General features: G+C 48.0%; 1 protein-coding gene across 1 annotated transcript in view; it reads right to left on the reverse strand.

The window, feature by feature from the left end:
- Rrp12 (ribosomal RNA processing 12 homolog) overlaps positions 1-16,375 on the reverse strand; it is a 34,253-nt gene that overhangs the window by 6,027 nt on the left and 11,851 nt on the right. The window contains exons 11-29 of the mRNA XM_046449928.2: positions 14,634-14,745; positions 14,310-14,407; positions 12,670-12,784; positions 11,255-11,397; positions 10,996-11,117; positions 8,028-8,092; positions 7,777-7,939; positions 7,158-7,312; positions 6,861-6,928; positions 6,203-6,296; positions 5,147-5,305; positions 4,927-5,007; positions 4,610-4,715; positions 4,318-4,425; positions 3,452-3,609; positions 2,128-2,219; positions 1,802-1,960; positions 1,507-1,682; positions 1,156-1,281 (exon numbers count right to left, since the gene is read on the reverse strand). Coding sequence (XP_046305884.1) covers positions 1,156-1,281; positions 1,507-1,682; positions 1,802-1,960; positions 2,128-2,219; positions 3,452-3,609; positions 4,318-4,425; positions 4,610-4,715; positions 4,927-5,007; positions 5,147-5,305; positions 6,203-6,296; positions 6,861-6,928; positions 7,158-7,312; positions 7,777-7,939; positions 8,028-8,092; positions 10,996-11,117; positions 11,255-11,397; positions 12,670-12,784; positions 14,310-14,407; positions 14,634-14,745 — 2,300 coding nt within the window. The remainder of the gene's footprint in view (positions 1-1,155; positions 1,282-1,506; positions 1,683-1,801; positions 1,961-2,127; positions 2,220-3,451; positions 3,610-4,317; positions 4,426-4,609; positions 4,716-4,926; positions 5,008-5,146; positions 5,306-6,202; positions 6,297-6,860; positions 6,929-7,157; positions 7,313-7,776; positions 7,940-8,027; positions 8,093-10,995; positions 11,118-11,254; positions 11,398-12,669; positions 12,785-14,309; positions 14,408-14,633; positions 14,746-16,375) is intronic.

Genomic DNA, 16,375 nt, shown 5'->3' on the forward strand with positions numbered 1-16,375 from the left:
TGAAAAGTCCTAGGTTTCCTGGAGAGACTGCCCAGACCCACACATGCTCCACTTTGACAGGACTGCTTCATTTTCCTACCTGAGAGCCTGTTTTTTTGTTTTGTTTTTTTTTTTTTTAGTACTGGGGACTGAACCCAGGGGCACTCTACTCCTGAGTTATACCCCTACCCCTTTTTATTTTTAATTTTCAGACAGGATCTTGCTAAGTTGCCCAGACTAGTTTCCCACTTAAAATCTCCTTCAGTCAGCCTGTCCGGTAGCTGCATACTCCACTGTTCCCAGCTTGAAAATCTTTTCTTTCCACTGTGGGCACATAAAGAAGTATGAAGCCAACCATTTGGAGGTGAAAGAGATTCAGGCAAAGTCAAGAAATAACCAAAAAAATAAACACACCGTGTGACTAGATGCTAAAGACAGGGCGAGGACCTGAGCTGAATCCTAAAGAGTGGGGAGGCTTTGAAAAAGTAGAAAGGCAGAAAGGGACTTCCTTAGCATCAGAAATAGCCAGGGACCAAGAGGACAGGAGAGTAAAGGAATGAGAGGGGAGCAGAAGACCAGCTACGGAAACACGCACGCACTGTATATATTCTATAACTTCATCTTCCCAACAACCCTGTCAAGTAGATATTGGCATCATGCCAATTTGGAGTAAGGACATACAAGATGAGATGTTAAATAAGTGTCTATAGACACAGAGCTGGCAAGTGAGGTGCAGGGGAAGCCCTGCGAGTGCCAATTAGTAGGGCAAGTGAGTCAAGAGCCTGCAGCTCAGCCATGGGAACCAAAGCATCTCAAAGATAGAATTTATTTTTTCAGTGCTGGGGATAAAACCCTGGGTCTCACACACACTTGACAAGAGCTCTACCATTGAGCTACATGCCCAGCCATTTTTATTTTTTATTCTTGGGGACAGGGTCTTGCTAAGTCACCAAGGCTGGCCTTGAACTTAAAATCCTTCAGTCTCAGTCTCCCAAGGTGATGGGATAACAGGCATGCACCACTACGCCTGGCTCTCCTGTGTTTACCAATGCTTCCTTAACAAATGATCACTGCATGGAAAGGTAGATGAACATCAAGTGATTGAACGAATTAACAAGAGCAGCCCTGGCCTGGGCCAGAAGCAGCTGTATTCCCAGGATGGGCATGTGGCCCCACCTTTAGTGGTGTCCTCTTCTTCTACCTTGTCATCGCCTTCCTCCTCCCGTATGATCAGCCGGCCATCAGCGCTCACCTTGAAGCCATGGTCCTTCTTCTTGCTCCGGCCAGGCCCAGGCTGTGTAGCTGGTATGGCAGAATTTGGCATGAGGAGGAGGAAGCCCAGTCCTAACCCACTGGCACCCTCCTTAGAACCAACACGCCAGGTCTATGCTCCCAACTGGAAGCCTCTCAGCTTCTATCCACTAGCCTATCACAGAAGCTAGCCCCTGCCCACCCACCAGGAACGCAGCACTAGGGCAAACCCAGCACGGGCCCACTAAGCTCATGGGCCAGCCACTTCTTTCTTACCAAGGACTCGCTGGGCCACCTTGGGATCCAGGAAATTGAGAGGCTCATCCCCTCCTCCCTCCTTCAGCCATGCCCGGCTCCTCTGTCGTGCCAGCTTCCGCTGCTCCTTGCCCCGGCCTCTTTCTTCCTCCTCATTGTCCTCCTCATCTTCTGAGTCAGCCAAAATCTCCTCAATGCTAAGGATAGAGAAGCCCCAAGTCAGAGCACTCCCTGGAGATGCAGAGGTCAACTGGGCAATGCCTGGACACTCTGGGCTGGAGGAAACCAGGTCCCTAGGACCCCACCGTGATCTTACCTGTCACCTTTACTCTGGGCAGGCTCCTCCTTCTCTTCTTCCTCCTCCTCAGCAGCCTGGCTCAAGGCACGGTGCCTCTTGGCACGGGTCTCAGCTTTCCGGATATTTACCAGGACTTTGTGGTACTCCTCAGGCAGTAGCCCCTTCACCAACTCAAACCTGAGAATGGCAAAGAAGGGCTGAAGAGAGGCACTGGCCAGAGAGCACTCCTCAGAGGTAAGAGGTATTCAGGGATCATGGACTCTTCTTCCGTTCAGTCCCTGGGGGGACTAGAAATCCTCAACTCCGGGCTTGCTCCACCCCCACCCCCATTCAAGTGCACACACCCAAACTTGCGGATGAACTTGGTGAATAGGTTCCGAAGCTTCATGCGGAAATGCCGGCGCATGTCATCTGAAAGTTTCCCAATGGCTTCCATCTACCAGGCAGAGCACCAGCGTGTCAGGAGGGTGCTATGCCTTCCATCCCACCCACCTCTCAGTGATGTCCACACCAGAGACAAAGCAACCAGGTCCAGCTAAAAGCGGAAGGTTTAAGTAGCTCTCCTGGATTACCCCTTGGTTCAATTGTGCTTCCAAGAACTCTGAGCAGCCCCATCTTTCCCATAAATCCCCCTTCACAACACAATCCCTGACCACCCTTCCTAAGATGACAGCTTAAGTCCTTTTTTTGAAAAAGGGTCTCACTAAGTTGCCCAGGCTGACCTCAAACTCACAATCCTCCTGCCTCGGTCTCTCAGCACCTGATTACAGGTGTGCACCACCACGCCTGGCTGGCTCTAGCCTTTCTGAGCAGTGCTTACACTCTACATACATTCTCTGACTCTTTACAACACAATGGGACAGATGTTATAACTCCCAATTTATAGATGAGGAAACCAAAGAACAGTGTTACATGGCTGCTGAGTGGCCACAGGGGCAGGAGTCTTACTCGTAGAGCCCATGGAGCCCACTTTGCCTAACATCATAACCAGACCCAAACACAGCTAAGAGGGACCTGGCAGTCTAATGACTCAGCTGGATGGGAGAAACTGGGCAGTGGGTGCAATGGGTTAGAGCTCTGTCCCAGCTTGCTGCAAGCCTGGGTAGGCTCCCTCTGGGCAGGACAGGTCAATTACCCACTAACAAAGGGTCCTTCGGACCTTTCTGCAACCTAGCAGGTGCCCCAGCAGGGTTGTGCTAAGGAACCTTTCCAAACTGGGAATCGAGCTGGGCATGATGGCCCACACCTATAATCCCAAATACTTGGGAGGATCTTCAAAAGGATTGCAAGTTTGAGGCCAGACTGGAAACTTAGCAAGATCCTATCTCAAAAAATAAAAAGAGCTGGGAAAAAGTCCTGAGATTGTGAACCTGGAAATCTCTGGCCTGTTTCCTCATCTGTTGAGGAGGGGTTGGCTCTACCCATTGGTCTTTGCTCTGCAGAGCAGTAGCTTCCATGGAGGACACAAGGTAAAAGGCAAACTGGGCATTGTGCCCCTCCCTTGCCTTTACCAAGTTGGCACTTCCATACCAAGTCCCTTCCAGGGCTGCTTACTACCTGCTTCTGCACAAAGCTAGGGCTAAAGAGAAAGTTTTTAACTTGATAGCCTTAAGGCTAGCATGACTCCCTGAAGGACATTGCCACCCTCTGTGGGAAAGGGATCCTTACCACCAGCTGCACATGCTTGGCCAGGTGCACCACATCCATGACCACCACGGCCACCTTGATGAAGCCCAGTGCAGACTTGACCACATCACGAGTACGGGAGGCCAGCAGTAGGCACACATTCTCCAGCAGCTGCTCTACTGTGCTAGTCCCCATCATCCCTGAGATGAAGGGACCACTGTCATGAGATACCAGGACCCCACCTGGACCTAAGACTGCCCAAGGACAGCTCTACCTGCCCTTGCCAGGTCAAAACTTAGTAGAAGCAAACATTTGGAGATTTTTGTGTGCCTGGTAGTTCTAATCACATTCTATGGAGTGCCCTTGTACCCTTTAGTCACCCCATGGTGGGTGACTCAAGATAAAAAATGGAGATTCTAGGGCTGGGGTCATAGCTCAGTAAAAAAGTGCTCACCTAGCACATGTGAGACCCTGGGCTTGATCCTCAGCACCACATAAAAATAAATAAATAAAATAAAAGGTATTGTGTCCATCTACAACTAAAAATTTATTTTTTTAAAAAAGATGGAGGTTCCAATAGGTTAGTAAAGTTTTTCAACACTTTACATGGCTGGCAGGAGCCAGGAGCAGAACTAAAAACTGGAAGTTTGCCTACTCTACCCTACTCACAACTGACAGGGGACGCAGAGTAGCAGAGCCACACTGCTTCATGCTGGGGCAGGTGTGAGGAAGCAGCCTCAGCATACCCACCAGGAGAGAAAGCAGAGCTATGTGAGAAAGGAGACAGGGAGGCAGGAGGTACCTCCTTACTGCTCTCTGGAATGTTTCCCCATTCTCGTAGCCACCCTGTCCCAGAACACCTTCCTACCTTAAGGGCTTCCCAAGCCTTCAAGGAAGTAAATATTTACCTTTAAACTCGAATAGAAGGTGGGTCAGGGCCAGGATGCTGCAGCTAACCATAGTCACTGGGCCCACCAGGCCAGGGTAGATCAGGATGAGGTAGCGCTGTAGAGCCTCTGGGGGCAAAAACTAGAATAAGTCACATGAGGACAGGGCCCCCAAAGAGAGGAGCAGCCTGCCTGGGACAGGGCAGGGCAGGGAGCTCACTCCGCGAGTTCCCTTTGACAGCGGTTCTGAGGGAAACTTACCCATCCTACTACAAGCAAAGAATCCCCTTGGTTAGCATCACCCAAGCCTCACCTTCCTGGTTAGAGCCGAACCGCAGGAAAGCATGGCCCATCTCCACCAGTAGGGCGAAAGCATTCTTCCGAGCACCCACCGACACCTCCTTGGTGCATAGAATCACCTGGTCACGACAGTCCCATTAGCACGTATCCTCTGAGTCAGCCACCCTAGGGTGGGTTGCCCAGAGTATAGGGGCAAATAAAGGCACCCATGTGCCCAGGTGGCAAACTGAGCCCACACTCACTGCCCTGCCCATATTATGACAGGCTACTGGGGACCATCCTTTAGGAAACCCACCAAATGCACATATACCCACCCCTCCCACACCTCACCTCTGGGACAAGGGCGGTGATGAACTCCTCGTGCTCAGATGACAATTTCTTCACAATATGTATGAGGCACTTCAAACGAGGCTGTGGGCATGGAACAACAGTCAGGAGACCCTCTGTGCCAGCCCACAGCCTGCAAACCTCTCCAGTGGCTCCTCTCCCAGTGTCCTCCCAGGAAATAACCCGTCCTCCCTTGGCAGAGCCGGCAGACCGGCACCCTCACCCTCTTGGCAGGAGAGGACGTGCTCCGCAGTGAGTCCAACAGGGTCTTCTTCAGCTCATCCAGATGCGTCTGCACAAAACGGGCCCCGGGTCCCTGGGGGCTAGCACAGACCTCCTCCAGCACACGGTAGGCCTTCTTCTGAACCCCATGGGCCTTGCTCTGCAGTCAGTGCATGGAGGACAGGGACAGATGAGGAAGGAGACTTGTATCCACCCCTCCTTACAGTGACATTCCCAGAGTGTCCACTGTGGCTCGCACTTGAGGGAACTCAGAGAAGAAGCTAGTCCTGCCCATCTAGTCTGGAGCTCATGAAGTCTGACAAGAGCTCTGGTGAAATATGGACATGTTCCATATTCCACCAGTGGCTAATTCCTATGCTGGGCATGGGGACAGTGGATGGCAAAGTTATTCCACTCACCACCTCTAAATGACGCACATTCTAGCAGCACAGCCTGTGGCCTGCTACTTTTTATAGCTAGAGCAGCACTGCTCTCCTTTGTCCCACTGACTCCCACTGTTCCTGAGATACCAGGGAGCAACCCTGACATGGATCTTTATGCCCACCTTCATGTTCCATCCCAAGACACTTTTCATCCTAACTGCTATTAAACTTCAGCATGGGGACAGCTTTCAGAATAGCACCGTTGATCTGAGTTCTGAATGGCTGTCAGTCATAGGGTGAAGGAACCAGCATATGCAAAGGTGCATGTGGCACCTGCTCTATTTGGGACTCTTAAAGCAGCCACATGAGGCTGCAGTGGGATGAGGGTGTGGAGAACTGGAAGGGATAAAGGTCAGCCCAGGCCAGGATGGGCCTAGTGAGTGAGCAGGCAAAGGAGCACGGCCTGTTCTACAAGAGACACCTTAGCAGAAGACGTTGCAATTCAGTTGCCTTGGCACCTAAACTGATAGATGGGCAGGACAGAGTACAAGGCGAAGCCACTGTAGAAAACAGCAGACTAGACTGATCTGGGCAAGGAGCAAAGGCTGAAGAATAAAGACAGAAACACCTTCTGAAGCCCCATCTCCCCACAGATGAGCTTGTGTGGGGCTTACCTCTAGGTAGGGCCGGATGGTAGAGTATAGCTTGCTGATGGCAGCTTCATCAGCATGAGGAGCCAAGGCCACAACCAGGTCCAGAACAGACAATCTGCTCAAAATAGGAGACAAAAAAATAATTTAAGTGAAGCTGGAGAAGAGATAAGCTATCAGTGTTCTTATGTCTACTGTTACAAGAACGTGGGAGAAGTCAGGGTGAGGACAGGGGTCTTTAAGGAACTTGTGAGCAATAATCATCACTAGCACCTAATCAAGCACTCACAATATACCAGTTATAGCTCTGGTGCTTTATAAATGCCAACTCCTTGAAACCTCAAAAAGTATTCAAGAGCAGATACTATTATCATGCCCACATTACAGATCAGAACTCAGAAACAAAGAGTGGGTAAATCATCTGTCAAGTCCACACAACCCGTTAAGTGGTAGAACTGGGAATTGAACGCAGGCAGTGTTGTTTCCAGGGTCCTTGTTTCTCCCTTGCAAGCAAAAGGGCCTCTCAGGAAAAAGGAACTGTCCAACCTCTCAGTATAGCTGGGGCATTCAACATCATAAGATTTCCCCAAAGAATTTCACAGTGAATCCATAAGGTTTCTGCCATATGCCGCTCCAGCTCCCTGGGCTGCCCAGTTCAAGTGGGGAAACCTGAACACATTACCTGGTGAAGTCAGAGCTAGCAGGGTCAAGCACCTTCTCGCTGGCTTTCTCCAGGAAACCATTCACCAACTAGCAGATCCAGAGAAAAAGAAAGGAGCAGTAGCAGCAGGTCCCAGAGCTACTTCTCCACCATTTAGGAGCCTCAGTCACAGCCCAAGACATAAAAGCTGTATGTGGTTCCATCTTCCAGATGGCAGAGACCCATGTGACCCTGGTAGGTGGGGACTCATCTTTCCCAACTTGTCCAACCCAATGATGCTCACCTGAGAGCATTTCTCCCACTCCCCCACCAGCACACCTGAGACTCAGTTATGGTGAGGTAGGTTTTGATGGTTTCCAGCACGGCCCGGCGAGGGGCTGGAGTGTCCTCAGCTGCAGTAGGCTGCCCATATAGGTTAAAGAGGATTGGCAGAAAGTTCTTGGCAAAGCGGCTCACTTCAGCACGGTCAGCCTCTGGCAGAAGGACCAAGGTTTGCAGTGAAGGAACATGAGCTGACCCTACTTCAGTGGCCACTGGGGTTGCAGCCCAGAGGTATCTGTTCAGGGGATCTTATGGCAGGATTTGGAAGCAGTGGGTTTGAAGTTTTCTGTGCCAGGATAGGCTAAGGCCAGGACAAAGAGAGCAGGTGCCGAAATGGTCTGGGTTCCTGTGTAGCTCCTACACAGGGGCCTGTGACGCTGACCATGATTCTGCAGCAGGTGTCACACCCTGGGAGCAGAGGTGAATGAGCAAGGGCCTCCTACTAACTCTGTGCGTCTCAAGAGCAGCAGCAAAAGCAGCAACACAGAAGTTAGCACAAAATGTTAGTTTCTGCAGTTATGTCTGTCAAATGAGCCACTGCAGGCCAGGAGATGGGGCCAGGGACACCTGCCACCCTCTCACCAGTGCCCACCCTACCTCTGGAGCCCACACATACCTGCCTCACAGCCCTTAGTGATGAGGGTACGCAGGGCCTGGCACACAGTGACTCTTAAGTCCGGGCGCTCACTGATGGCTGTACCTAGTGTTCTTGCCAAACCTTTGAAGGAGGCAGCCACGTCCGTGGGCCTTGTGCAAAACCCAGGCAATAGGGTCCAGATCTGAGGAGGAGATAATAAAGGAGAGAATAACACTAACAACCCATGCCCCTGTGCTCTCCTCCCCATGCCTCCCCTCACTGACCCTTACCTGCCACTGGAGTGTGTCATAGATCCTGGACTCCACGGTGCTGCCTGCCTGGGCCAGCTCCATTGCTGGAATATATGAAAAAGACACAGTGTGAACCTGGGCACCATCATGGCCTCATTTTACCAAAACCAAAGGTTCAGGGAGACAAGAATATGGGTGATTCTCCCTTCTCCATAAATTATATCATAATACTTATTCATTCTAAAATATTAGACCCATGGAAAACAATAATACAGAGTAATTATAAACAACAACATGGAGAATAATGTCTCTCTATAATCTTACTCCCCCAGGGATGGCTTCTGTTCCTTGTGACTTTTCTTATACTTCTTTAAACATAAGACACAAACCGGACTGTACTATACATTTTATATGGTTATTTCATTTAATCCTCACAATGTAATTATCCTGCCCATTTTACAGATGAGGTGCAGACCCTGGCAAACTAAATAAACTAAATAACCTTGTCCAAAGTCACAGTGCTTTAGCCAAGTTGAAATTTAAATCTAGTTTATTTAACCACAATCTTCTAGGCCATCTATCCCTACCTACTGGTTTGTCTTTCTTTGTATGTTCTGCTTTATTTTTGTGGTACTGGGGACTGAAGTCAGGGCCTCACACATGCTCAACCAGTGCTCTACTACTGAGCCACATCCCCAGCCCTCCTTCATTCCAAAGCAAGACTTTACCAGAGCTGACTTAAGTGGAACCCACTGAAGGACATGCAGATTATGTCAGATTCTTTGCTAACAGAAACCACACTGCTAGAAACATCTTTGCATGTACATAAAAGGGAGTATAGATAGGAAATAGATAGCTACACACCAGTTTATATAGACACAAAGAACACTGTCAGGGCCGGAGATGCAGATGGAGCTTAGTAATGGAGCATGTGCTCAACCCCCAGCATACACACACAAAAAAATCTTGCTGCCAGTGTCTATAGTCCCTTATATTTTACATATATGAAAAAAAGAAAAATTTGAAAGAAAAAATACATTAATGTTTTAGTAATTTTTTTAGTTGTAGATAGATACAATATCTTTATTTTATTTATTTTTATGTGGTGTTGAGGATGGAACCCAGTTCCTCGCACATGAAAGGCAGGCGTTCTACCACTGAGCCCCAGCCCCAGCCACAGTAATAATTCTTTAATACATTAATTTTTTAGTAGTAATTCTTTAATTCTTTCTGGTTGGGGGAATTGAGTGCTTTTTTATGTTCCTCTTTAAATGTTTTCTGTATATTCAAACAATGTTTGAAATCAGAAAAAAGAGTTTCTCAACCTTGACACCATGGACATTTTTGGCTACATAATTCTGTGTTGTGGGGCTGTCCTGTGCATTTTAGGATGGTTAGCAGTATCCTTGTCCTATGCCCACTAGATGCCAACGGACCTTTCTCCCAGTTGTGACAATGAAAAATGTCTCCAGGCATTGCCAAATGATCTGTGGGCAGCAAAACCATCCTGCTGTTGAGAACCACTGTCGCAGACCAGGGCAGCAAACTTTCCGTAAAGGGCCCACATTTTAAGCTTTGTAGGTCCTATCATTTCTCTTACAACTATTTGACTTTGTCTGCCATTAAAAAGCAGTATGAGGGCTGGGGATATAGCTCAGTTGGTAGAGTGCTTGCCTCATTTGCATAAGGTCCTGGGTTCAATCCCCAGTAACACACACAAAAAAGCCTTAATAGAACAGGCATAGCTGTGTTCTCATAAAACTTTATTAACAAAATGGGCAGCAGGCAGGATAGTTTACCAATGCTGCCATAGACCCTCAAAATCCAATGAAAACAAAAGCTCCTGCAGCCATCACTAGGTCAAGAAATGTGAAGAAATGTGATCTAGTGCTAGTCTTATCCCTCATATAGGTCTGGGTCTATGTACCATAGGACACGAGTAGTATACAGAGAGAGAACAAGAAAATGATGGGACGAGAAACCATGTCCCAAAAGAAAGGGAGAGACCCAGCAGTTTGGGAGGCTGAGGTAGGAAGATTGTGAGTTCAAAGCCAGCCTCAGATAAGCAAGGCACTAAGCAACTCAGTGAGACCCTGTATCTAAATAAAATAGGGATGGGGATGTGGCTCAGTGCTTGAGTGCTCCTGAGTTCAATCCCTGGTACCAGAGAGAGAGGGAGAGAGTCTGAGGACATGCAGCCAGAAGGACACTCCCTGGAAGTAATGATCATTTTCAAATACTTAAAATACATATGCAAGTGCATCTCTTGGTATACAGAAGTACAAATAGTTGTCCTTCAGCATCCACAAAGGATTGGTTCTAGGACCCCTGTGGATACTACAATGGGCAGATGCACAAGTCTCTACATTATATAAAGTGGCAGAATATTTGCATACAACCTGCACATATCCTTCCCTTATACTTTAAAATTTTATCTCTAGATTACTTAATACCTAATATAATAGCACGTAGGGTTGTGACACTGTATTGTTTAGGAAATAATGACAAGAAAAAGAAGTTAGTACATGTTCAGTAGAGACATAATTCTTTCCCTGAGTATTTCTCATCTGTGGTTGGTTGGATCTGCAGATGCAGAATGCAAGGAATACAGAAGGCCAACTGTATATGTATAAACAAATATAGTATACATTTTGAAAAGTTCATCTCAAGGGCTATCACAAGGAAGAAAGGACAAGACTGTTTCTTGTGATCCACAAGGGAAGAATAAGACCTAAATGGTGGCAGCTCAGCTGGAAGGAAGCCAATGTCTGCCTGCAGAGAGCAAAGTTCTGTCCCAGGGACAGAGGCCTGGACATGCCTCAGAGTGGAGAGGAGGATAAGCCCTGCTGGGGAGGGCACTCAAGTTCTGGCTGGCCAGGTGTTGGCACAGAGATGCTGCCAAACATTCCAAAAGCTGGTATGCTGGACTCAGAGCCTTTTCTGGCCCCTTCAACTAGAGCTCCTGGATAATGAGACCTCAGGCTTTACACAGGAAAGGGTTCCAAACCTTTGCTCTTCAGGGTGTTGGCCAGGGGCAAGAAATAGGTAGTGAAGAAACCAAGTCGTGTTTCCCGGACATGGTCCCGAATGACGGGCAGCAGCCAGCTCCGTGGGAAATCCAGAGTCTCTCTGGAAGGGAGGGAAGGACACAGTGAGGAGGCGACTGCTTGAGGGCCTCTCTACACAGACTGGCAGAATTCTTTCCCTGGGAAGAACAAGATGTCAACTCCTGGCATTTCTACAAAGCCAAACAAGACCACACTTACTCAGAGCCATCAATTTCCAGAGGCACAGACTGTAACACCACCTCAGGTCCCATGCTGGTCACTGCAGTCCCCACTGCCTGATCTAGGGCTGCTGTGTGGGGGAAGTGAGGGGAGAGGCGCAGGTCACATAAGGACTGGAGGCACTGAAACAAAAAGATGAGAGGTTACACAGTGACACGTGCACACAAAGCTGGAGCATGGGTCAGTGGTAGGTTATCTACCTAGCACGTGAGAAGTCCTGGGCTCCATTGTCAGTAAGTGCAAGTGTGTGCACACATGCACAAAATAAATGGGTGTTGAACTGGGGGTGTAGCTCAATGGTAGAGCACTTGCTTAGCATGACAATGCCCAGGGTTCAATCCCTAACACTACAAAAAAATCCAAAAATAATAAAGTACAGGTGTTTTTTAATGCTCACAAGGTGACTATAACTAAATCAGCAAAAATTTCCCTTTTTCTTTTACCTGACCTTACTGTAGATCAATGTGGTGAGCAGAGACCCAGACCAGACAGTCTCCAAAAGAATGGGGCTTGGGATTCTGGGCCCAGGGTAAATGCCTCACACACAGTGATAACATCTACTGATGTGTCTGATCTCTCCCCCAAGGCCCAGAATTTTTTAAAATTCATTTCAATTAACAGTTAAAACTAGGAGGTTTCACATGCAAATGTAAATTTCCAATTTACCTTGAAAAATGGTAGGTCTGGCAAAGGCAGTCTCACATGCAACACAGAGAATTAACAGGCACTGAGGAGACAGAGAGCTATGCCATCTGGCTCCCAGTTCCCCAGTGTGGCTTCTCATGGACCTTGCTGGTCTTGTGGAGGAAGCCAAGTTTGCTAACCTCAATTAGGTTAGCCATTTGTTCAAGACCCTCCTTCTCAGGGTGACACCTTGTGTCAACCAACAGTGTGGGGAGTCAGTGAAGAAGGCCCCTGAGGTCAGCAGCTATTCCACCTACTGACCAGGAGTCTGGGCTCCCACCTGCTCCTGGAGCTGGGATCTGCTCAGGATCCCTGGGTGATCCAGGATCATTAAATGATTTATTCTAGACTTGAGTAATCTCCCTAGAGCCTAAGGCTGTTTAAAAAACCAACACCATACTCCCTCATTAAACAAAAATTAGAGAACTGAAAAATCAAAGGCAAGGGCAGGAAAGGAAGAATCATAGAGATTCCCTAAGTTGCAAAACCATCAACTCCAGCAAAGACGGGTGAGCAGACATTTGTGTGGCGAGGTACCTCTTAGCTCTCTTCCTGCTCCTCCCTGACTGGTCCAATTACCTTCTTGGGGACACAGTACCTGCATGGGCACTATCAGGGTGGGAGTGGGGAGTGGTATGCAGAGAGCAAATTCCCGTTCCCCTTCTAGGAGCCTTACTTAGTTCAAGGGGCCCAGCAGCTCTCTAGCTCACCTTCTTCATCACAGGATGAGCCTGCCTCCCACATGCCTCAAAGAAGACACTTAGCAGCTGCAACACGGAGCTCCAGGATGCATGGAATTTGTACGTCAAGCCCTCTTCCACCGCCCTGCCAGGGAACAAGCAGAGTTAGGGCCATGGTCACATTCACCCATGCACCAACCAAGAAAAGTCAATGGCTACAAACCTTTGGCTGGCCCCAGCAAAGGCAAAGGGGACAACTAATATTTGGAAAACGTCCACAATGTTCCCTGTGTTGAGTTGAATTTACACACTCTTAGTGCTTCAAGAAAAATCTGTGAGGAAGTAATCTGTTCCATTTTCAGATCAAAAATCTGAGGCCCAGGGGTCACTCTGTCAGTGCACTGCCCTCCACACTGTGAGAGGAGCCATTCACAGGCACACTGGGCCTACCACACTGGGCTTTCCCAGCCTCTTGTCTGTCATTATCCCATACCTTCTCTGACCTAAGGCAGAATGTATGGTAGGAACAGGTGGCCTGGGCAGAGGGGAAAGCCGCTAGCCCTTTCCAGGCTGTGCACACCTTCATCTGCACCATGTCCCCATGATGTCCATGCACTGGAGGTTTCAGCATGAAGAACTGACAGTGTGAAAAGGGATGTGGCTGTGGGGTAGTTGAAGTTCTTGAAATTTCCTGAAACCCTATCCCAGATGGACAAGAAACAGGCCTCTGTCCACCATGGAAGAGTCACCATAGCACCAGATCATGAAACTAAATAGAACCAAAAGAAACACCCAGGCCCCTAGCCTCTTAATTGGAATTGCTCAAGGGGGCTTGGCACTCAGCTTCCACACTGTCCTGCTGGGAATCAAAGGTGGCTGGTGGCTGTGTCTGTGAATGGCTCCTCTCACAGCGTGGAGAACAGTGCAACACATGGACAAAAGAGAGGTCTCTGAGGTCAGCCTACCACTGGCTGGCTAACCTCTACTTCCTGTCTATAAGATGGGGGTATTAGAGATCTCCTAGCATCACGTGGATCACTACTAGTTACAGCTACTGAAAGCTTAACCATGTGCCAGGTACTGTTCTGAGAGCTTTCCTAGAGCTACCTCATTCAGTCTTCACCTTCTTGCTACTCCCCTTTGGCTGACGAAGACCCTGAGATTTAGAGAGTTACGCAGTTAAGAACCGAATCAATCCCAGCTTCATGGTAGGAGCTCCAGGGGCAGGGATCCAGAATCCATACTCTTATGCCTCATATTATGGTGCCTCTCCCAGTGTAGGCACTCTGACACAAGCAGTGCTCCAACAACAGGAGTTGTTTTGGCAAAGGTTAGACAGGTACCCTGAAATCCCAGACTGCCTGATGCCAGGCACCAAGCTCACAGTAAGTGGTAAATGAAGCACTATGCAGAACATTCTACTACAGCACCCCTCATGCCTTCTTTTTATTTGGAGGGGAGAAGGTTACTAGGGATAGAACCCAGGTACACTCTATCATTGAGCTACATTTGCAGCTCTTTCTAATTTTGAGACAATTTCTTGCTATTTGCTGAGGCTGGCATTGAACTTGTGATCCTCATGCCTCAGCCTCCAAAGTAGCTGAGATCACAGGTGTGTGGAACCAGGTCCAGCTCCTCATGCAATCTTAACATGGACACCACATGCTCACCTAAACATCTTGGCAATATACTGGGCAGGACCTGAGGCTGAGACGGTCACAGAACCGATGTTAGCCATGTGTGGAGCCACACATTCCTTTAGTAGCTCCTGGGGAAAAAAAAAAAAAAAAAGACCACAAGCTGGCTGTCTAAGTCCCAGGCAGCCCCAGGAGCACTCATCCCTGCTAGATGATTACTTCTGGAAGGTTCTGAGAAACCTATCTTCCACTGTTAGAACGCCACCAAGACTAAACTGGTGGTCTGAGGTGAGGTGGCAGAACCACTTCTGCTCTCCGATTCCTTAGCTACAGCTGGGGTTGGGGATGCTGCAGTACCTTGAGAGTCTGGGTGGCAGCTGTCACCACCTGTGAGTGAGGGGAAAGAAGACAGGTCATCGCAGTTCCAAAAAAACGAGGGAGGTGGCCCAGTCCCAGGTCCCGCTGCAACCTGGCAAGACAAAAGTTTTTTTTTATTGGGCCTGGTCCTCAGCCTCAGAGACTAAGCAACCAAGACTCAACCCTCACAGCCCAGATCCAAAACGAACCACCGAATGCAGGACTCTGTAGGGCCCTTCTGATGGGCCATTTAAAAAAAGTACTCTCATTGAAGTAATAATTACATGTGGTAAAAAAAACTCAAAGAGGTTGTCAGGGTATAGAATGAAGGGCATGCCTTCCTTTATACCCTTCTGGGCTGACCCTCAAAAGCACTTCCCAGGGGAAAATCAAAGTTAAATTTATTAAACACTCTTCCAGAAGTCTTCACACATATAGCAACACACAAAACAACAATTGCTAACCTGTACATAATATTTACCAACCACTGAAATAACAACATACACTCATTCACTTCAACCTTGCAAAAACTACTGAAATTAGTCCTGTTATAATTCCCATTTTACAGACGAAGAAACTGAGACACAGAGAAACATTAAGTCAAATAACTTGCATAAGACCACACAGGTTGGTGTAATGAGGTCAGGATTCATATCTCGTCAACCTGGGTCCAGAACATATAAATACAAATAATCAGACCATGTTTACTGTTCTGCATCTTGCTCTTTCTCAATGTATTTTAGAGTTTTTTCATTAGACGCACATTTCTAATGTCAGAATAGTTTTCAAGGTCTGTATTTAACCTCTCCCCTATGAGACATTAAGTACTAGCTTTTTTGCCAACACCTAATACTACAACAAACATCCTGAGACATATCCTGGACACCACTGTGGGCATGCTCCAGCAGAATCCTGAGAAGCAACAAATGGGATGATTTTGCCATTTCCAGCCCTTCCACATGAAAGGTGGTCTGGAGTAGGAAAAAGAACCTGGGCCTAGCTGACCTGGGCTGGAGACCTCCCAGGCTCCTTAGCAGCTGTGTGAGGAGTTATCTCGCATGGCTTTAGCTTCTGGTTTAAAAATCAGGGCTAAAACCTGCCTCATAGGGAAGGTTGATCAGTGAGGTAAAACAAAGGATGTGGGGCTGGGGATGTGGCTCAAGCGGTAGCACGCTCGCCTGGCATGCGTGCGGCCCGGGTTCGATCCTCAGCACCACATACAAACAAAGATGTTGTGTCCGCCAAAAAATAAAAAAAATAAATAAATATTAAAAACAAAAACAAAAAAAACCAAAGGATGTGAAGCACTCAGTATGTGCCTGGGCCAGAGCAGGTATGGGAATCCTTCATGTGAGGGAAAGACAGAACCAGCATGGTGTAGCTATAGGACTTACAAGACCCTCGCTCCAGGCAAAGCAATGTAGGCCATCATTTTCTTCCAACCTTATTCCAGAAAAATGGAATTACTATCAAGTGGTCATGAATGAATGCAGAAACAGAAAGCAGAACCTAGAAACTGGGTTTGCAGGACTAAAAAACCCAGAGAAGGAAAATATTAACCTGGGCGGGGTACCACAGAAAAGGGTCCTGACAAAGAAACTGAGCACACAGAATGGCACAACCAGGGAGCAACAAGGACCAGGACGGATCTCAGCCTAAACACAGTGCTCTCCACTGCAGGAGAGGAACCAAACTCTGCTATCAGTGTGCTGCCCTACCATGTGCTTCAAAAAAAATAAGCA

Source organism: Marmota monax, unplaced genomic scaffold, assembly GCF_021218885.2.
Source record: "Marmota monax isolate L192 unplaced genomic scaffold, Marmota_monax_Labrador192_F-V1.1 WCK01_AAM20220418_F8-fsc00004, whole genome shotgun sequence".
In the NCBI taxonomy this organism is placed as follows: Eukaryota; Metazoa; Chordata; class Mammalia; order Rodentia; family Sciuridae; genus Marmota; species Marmota monax.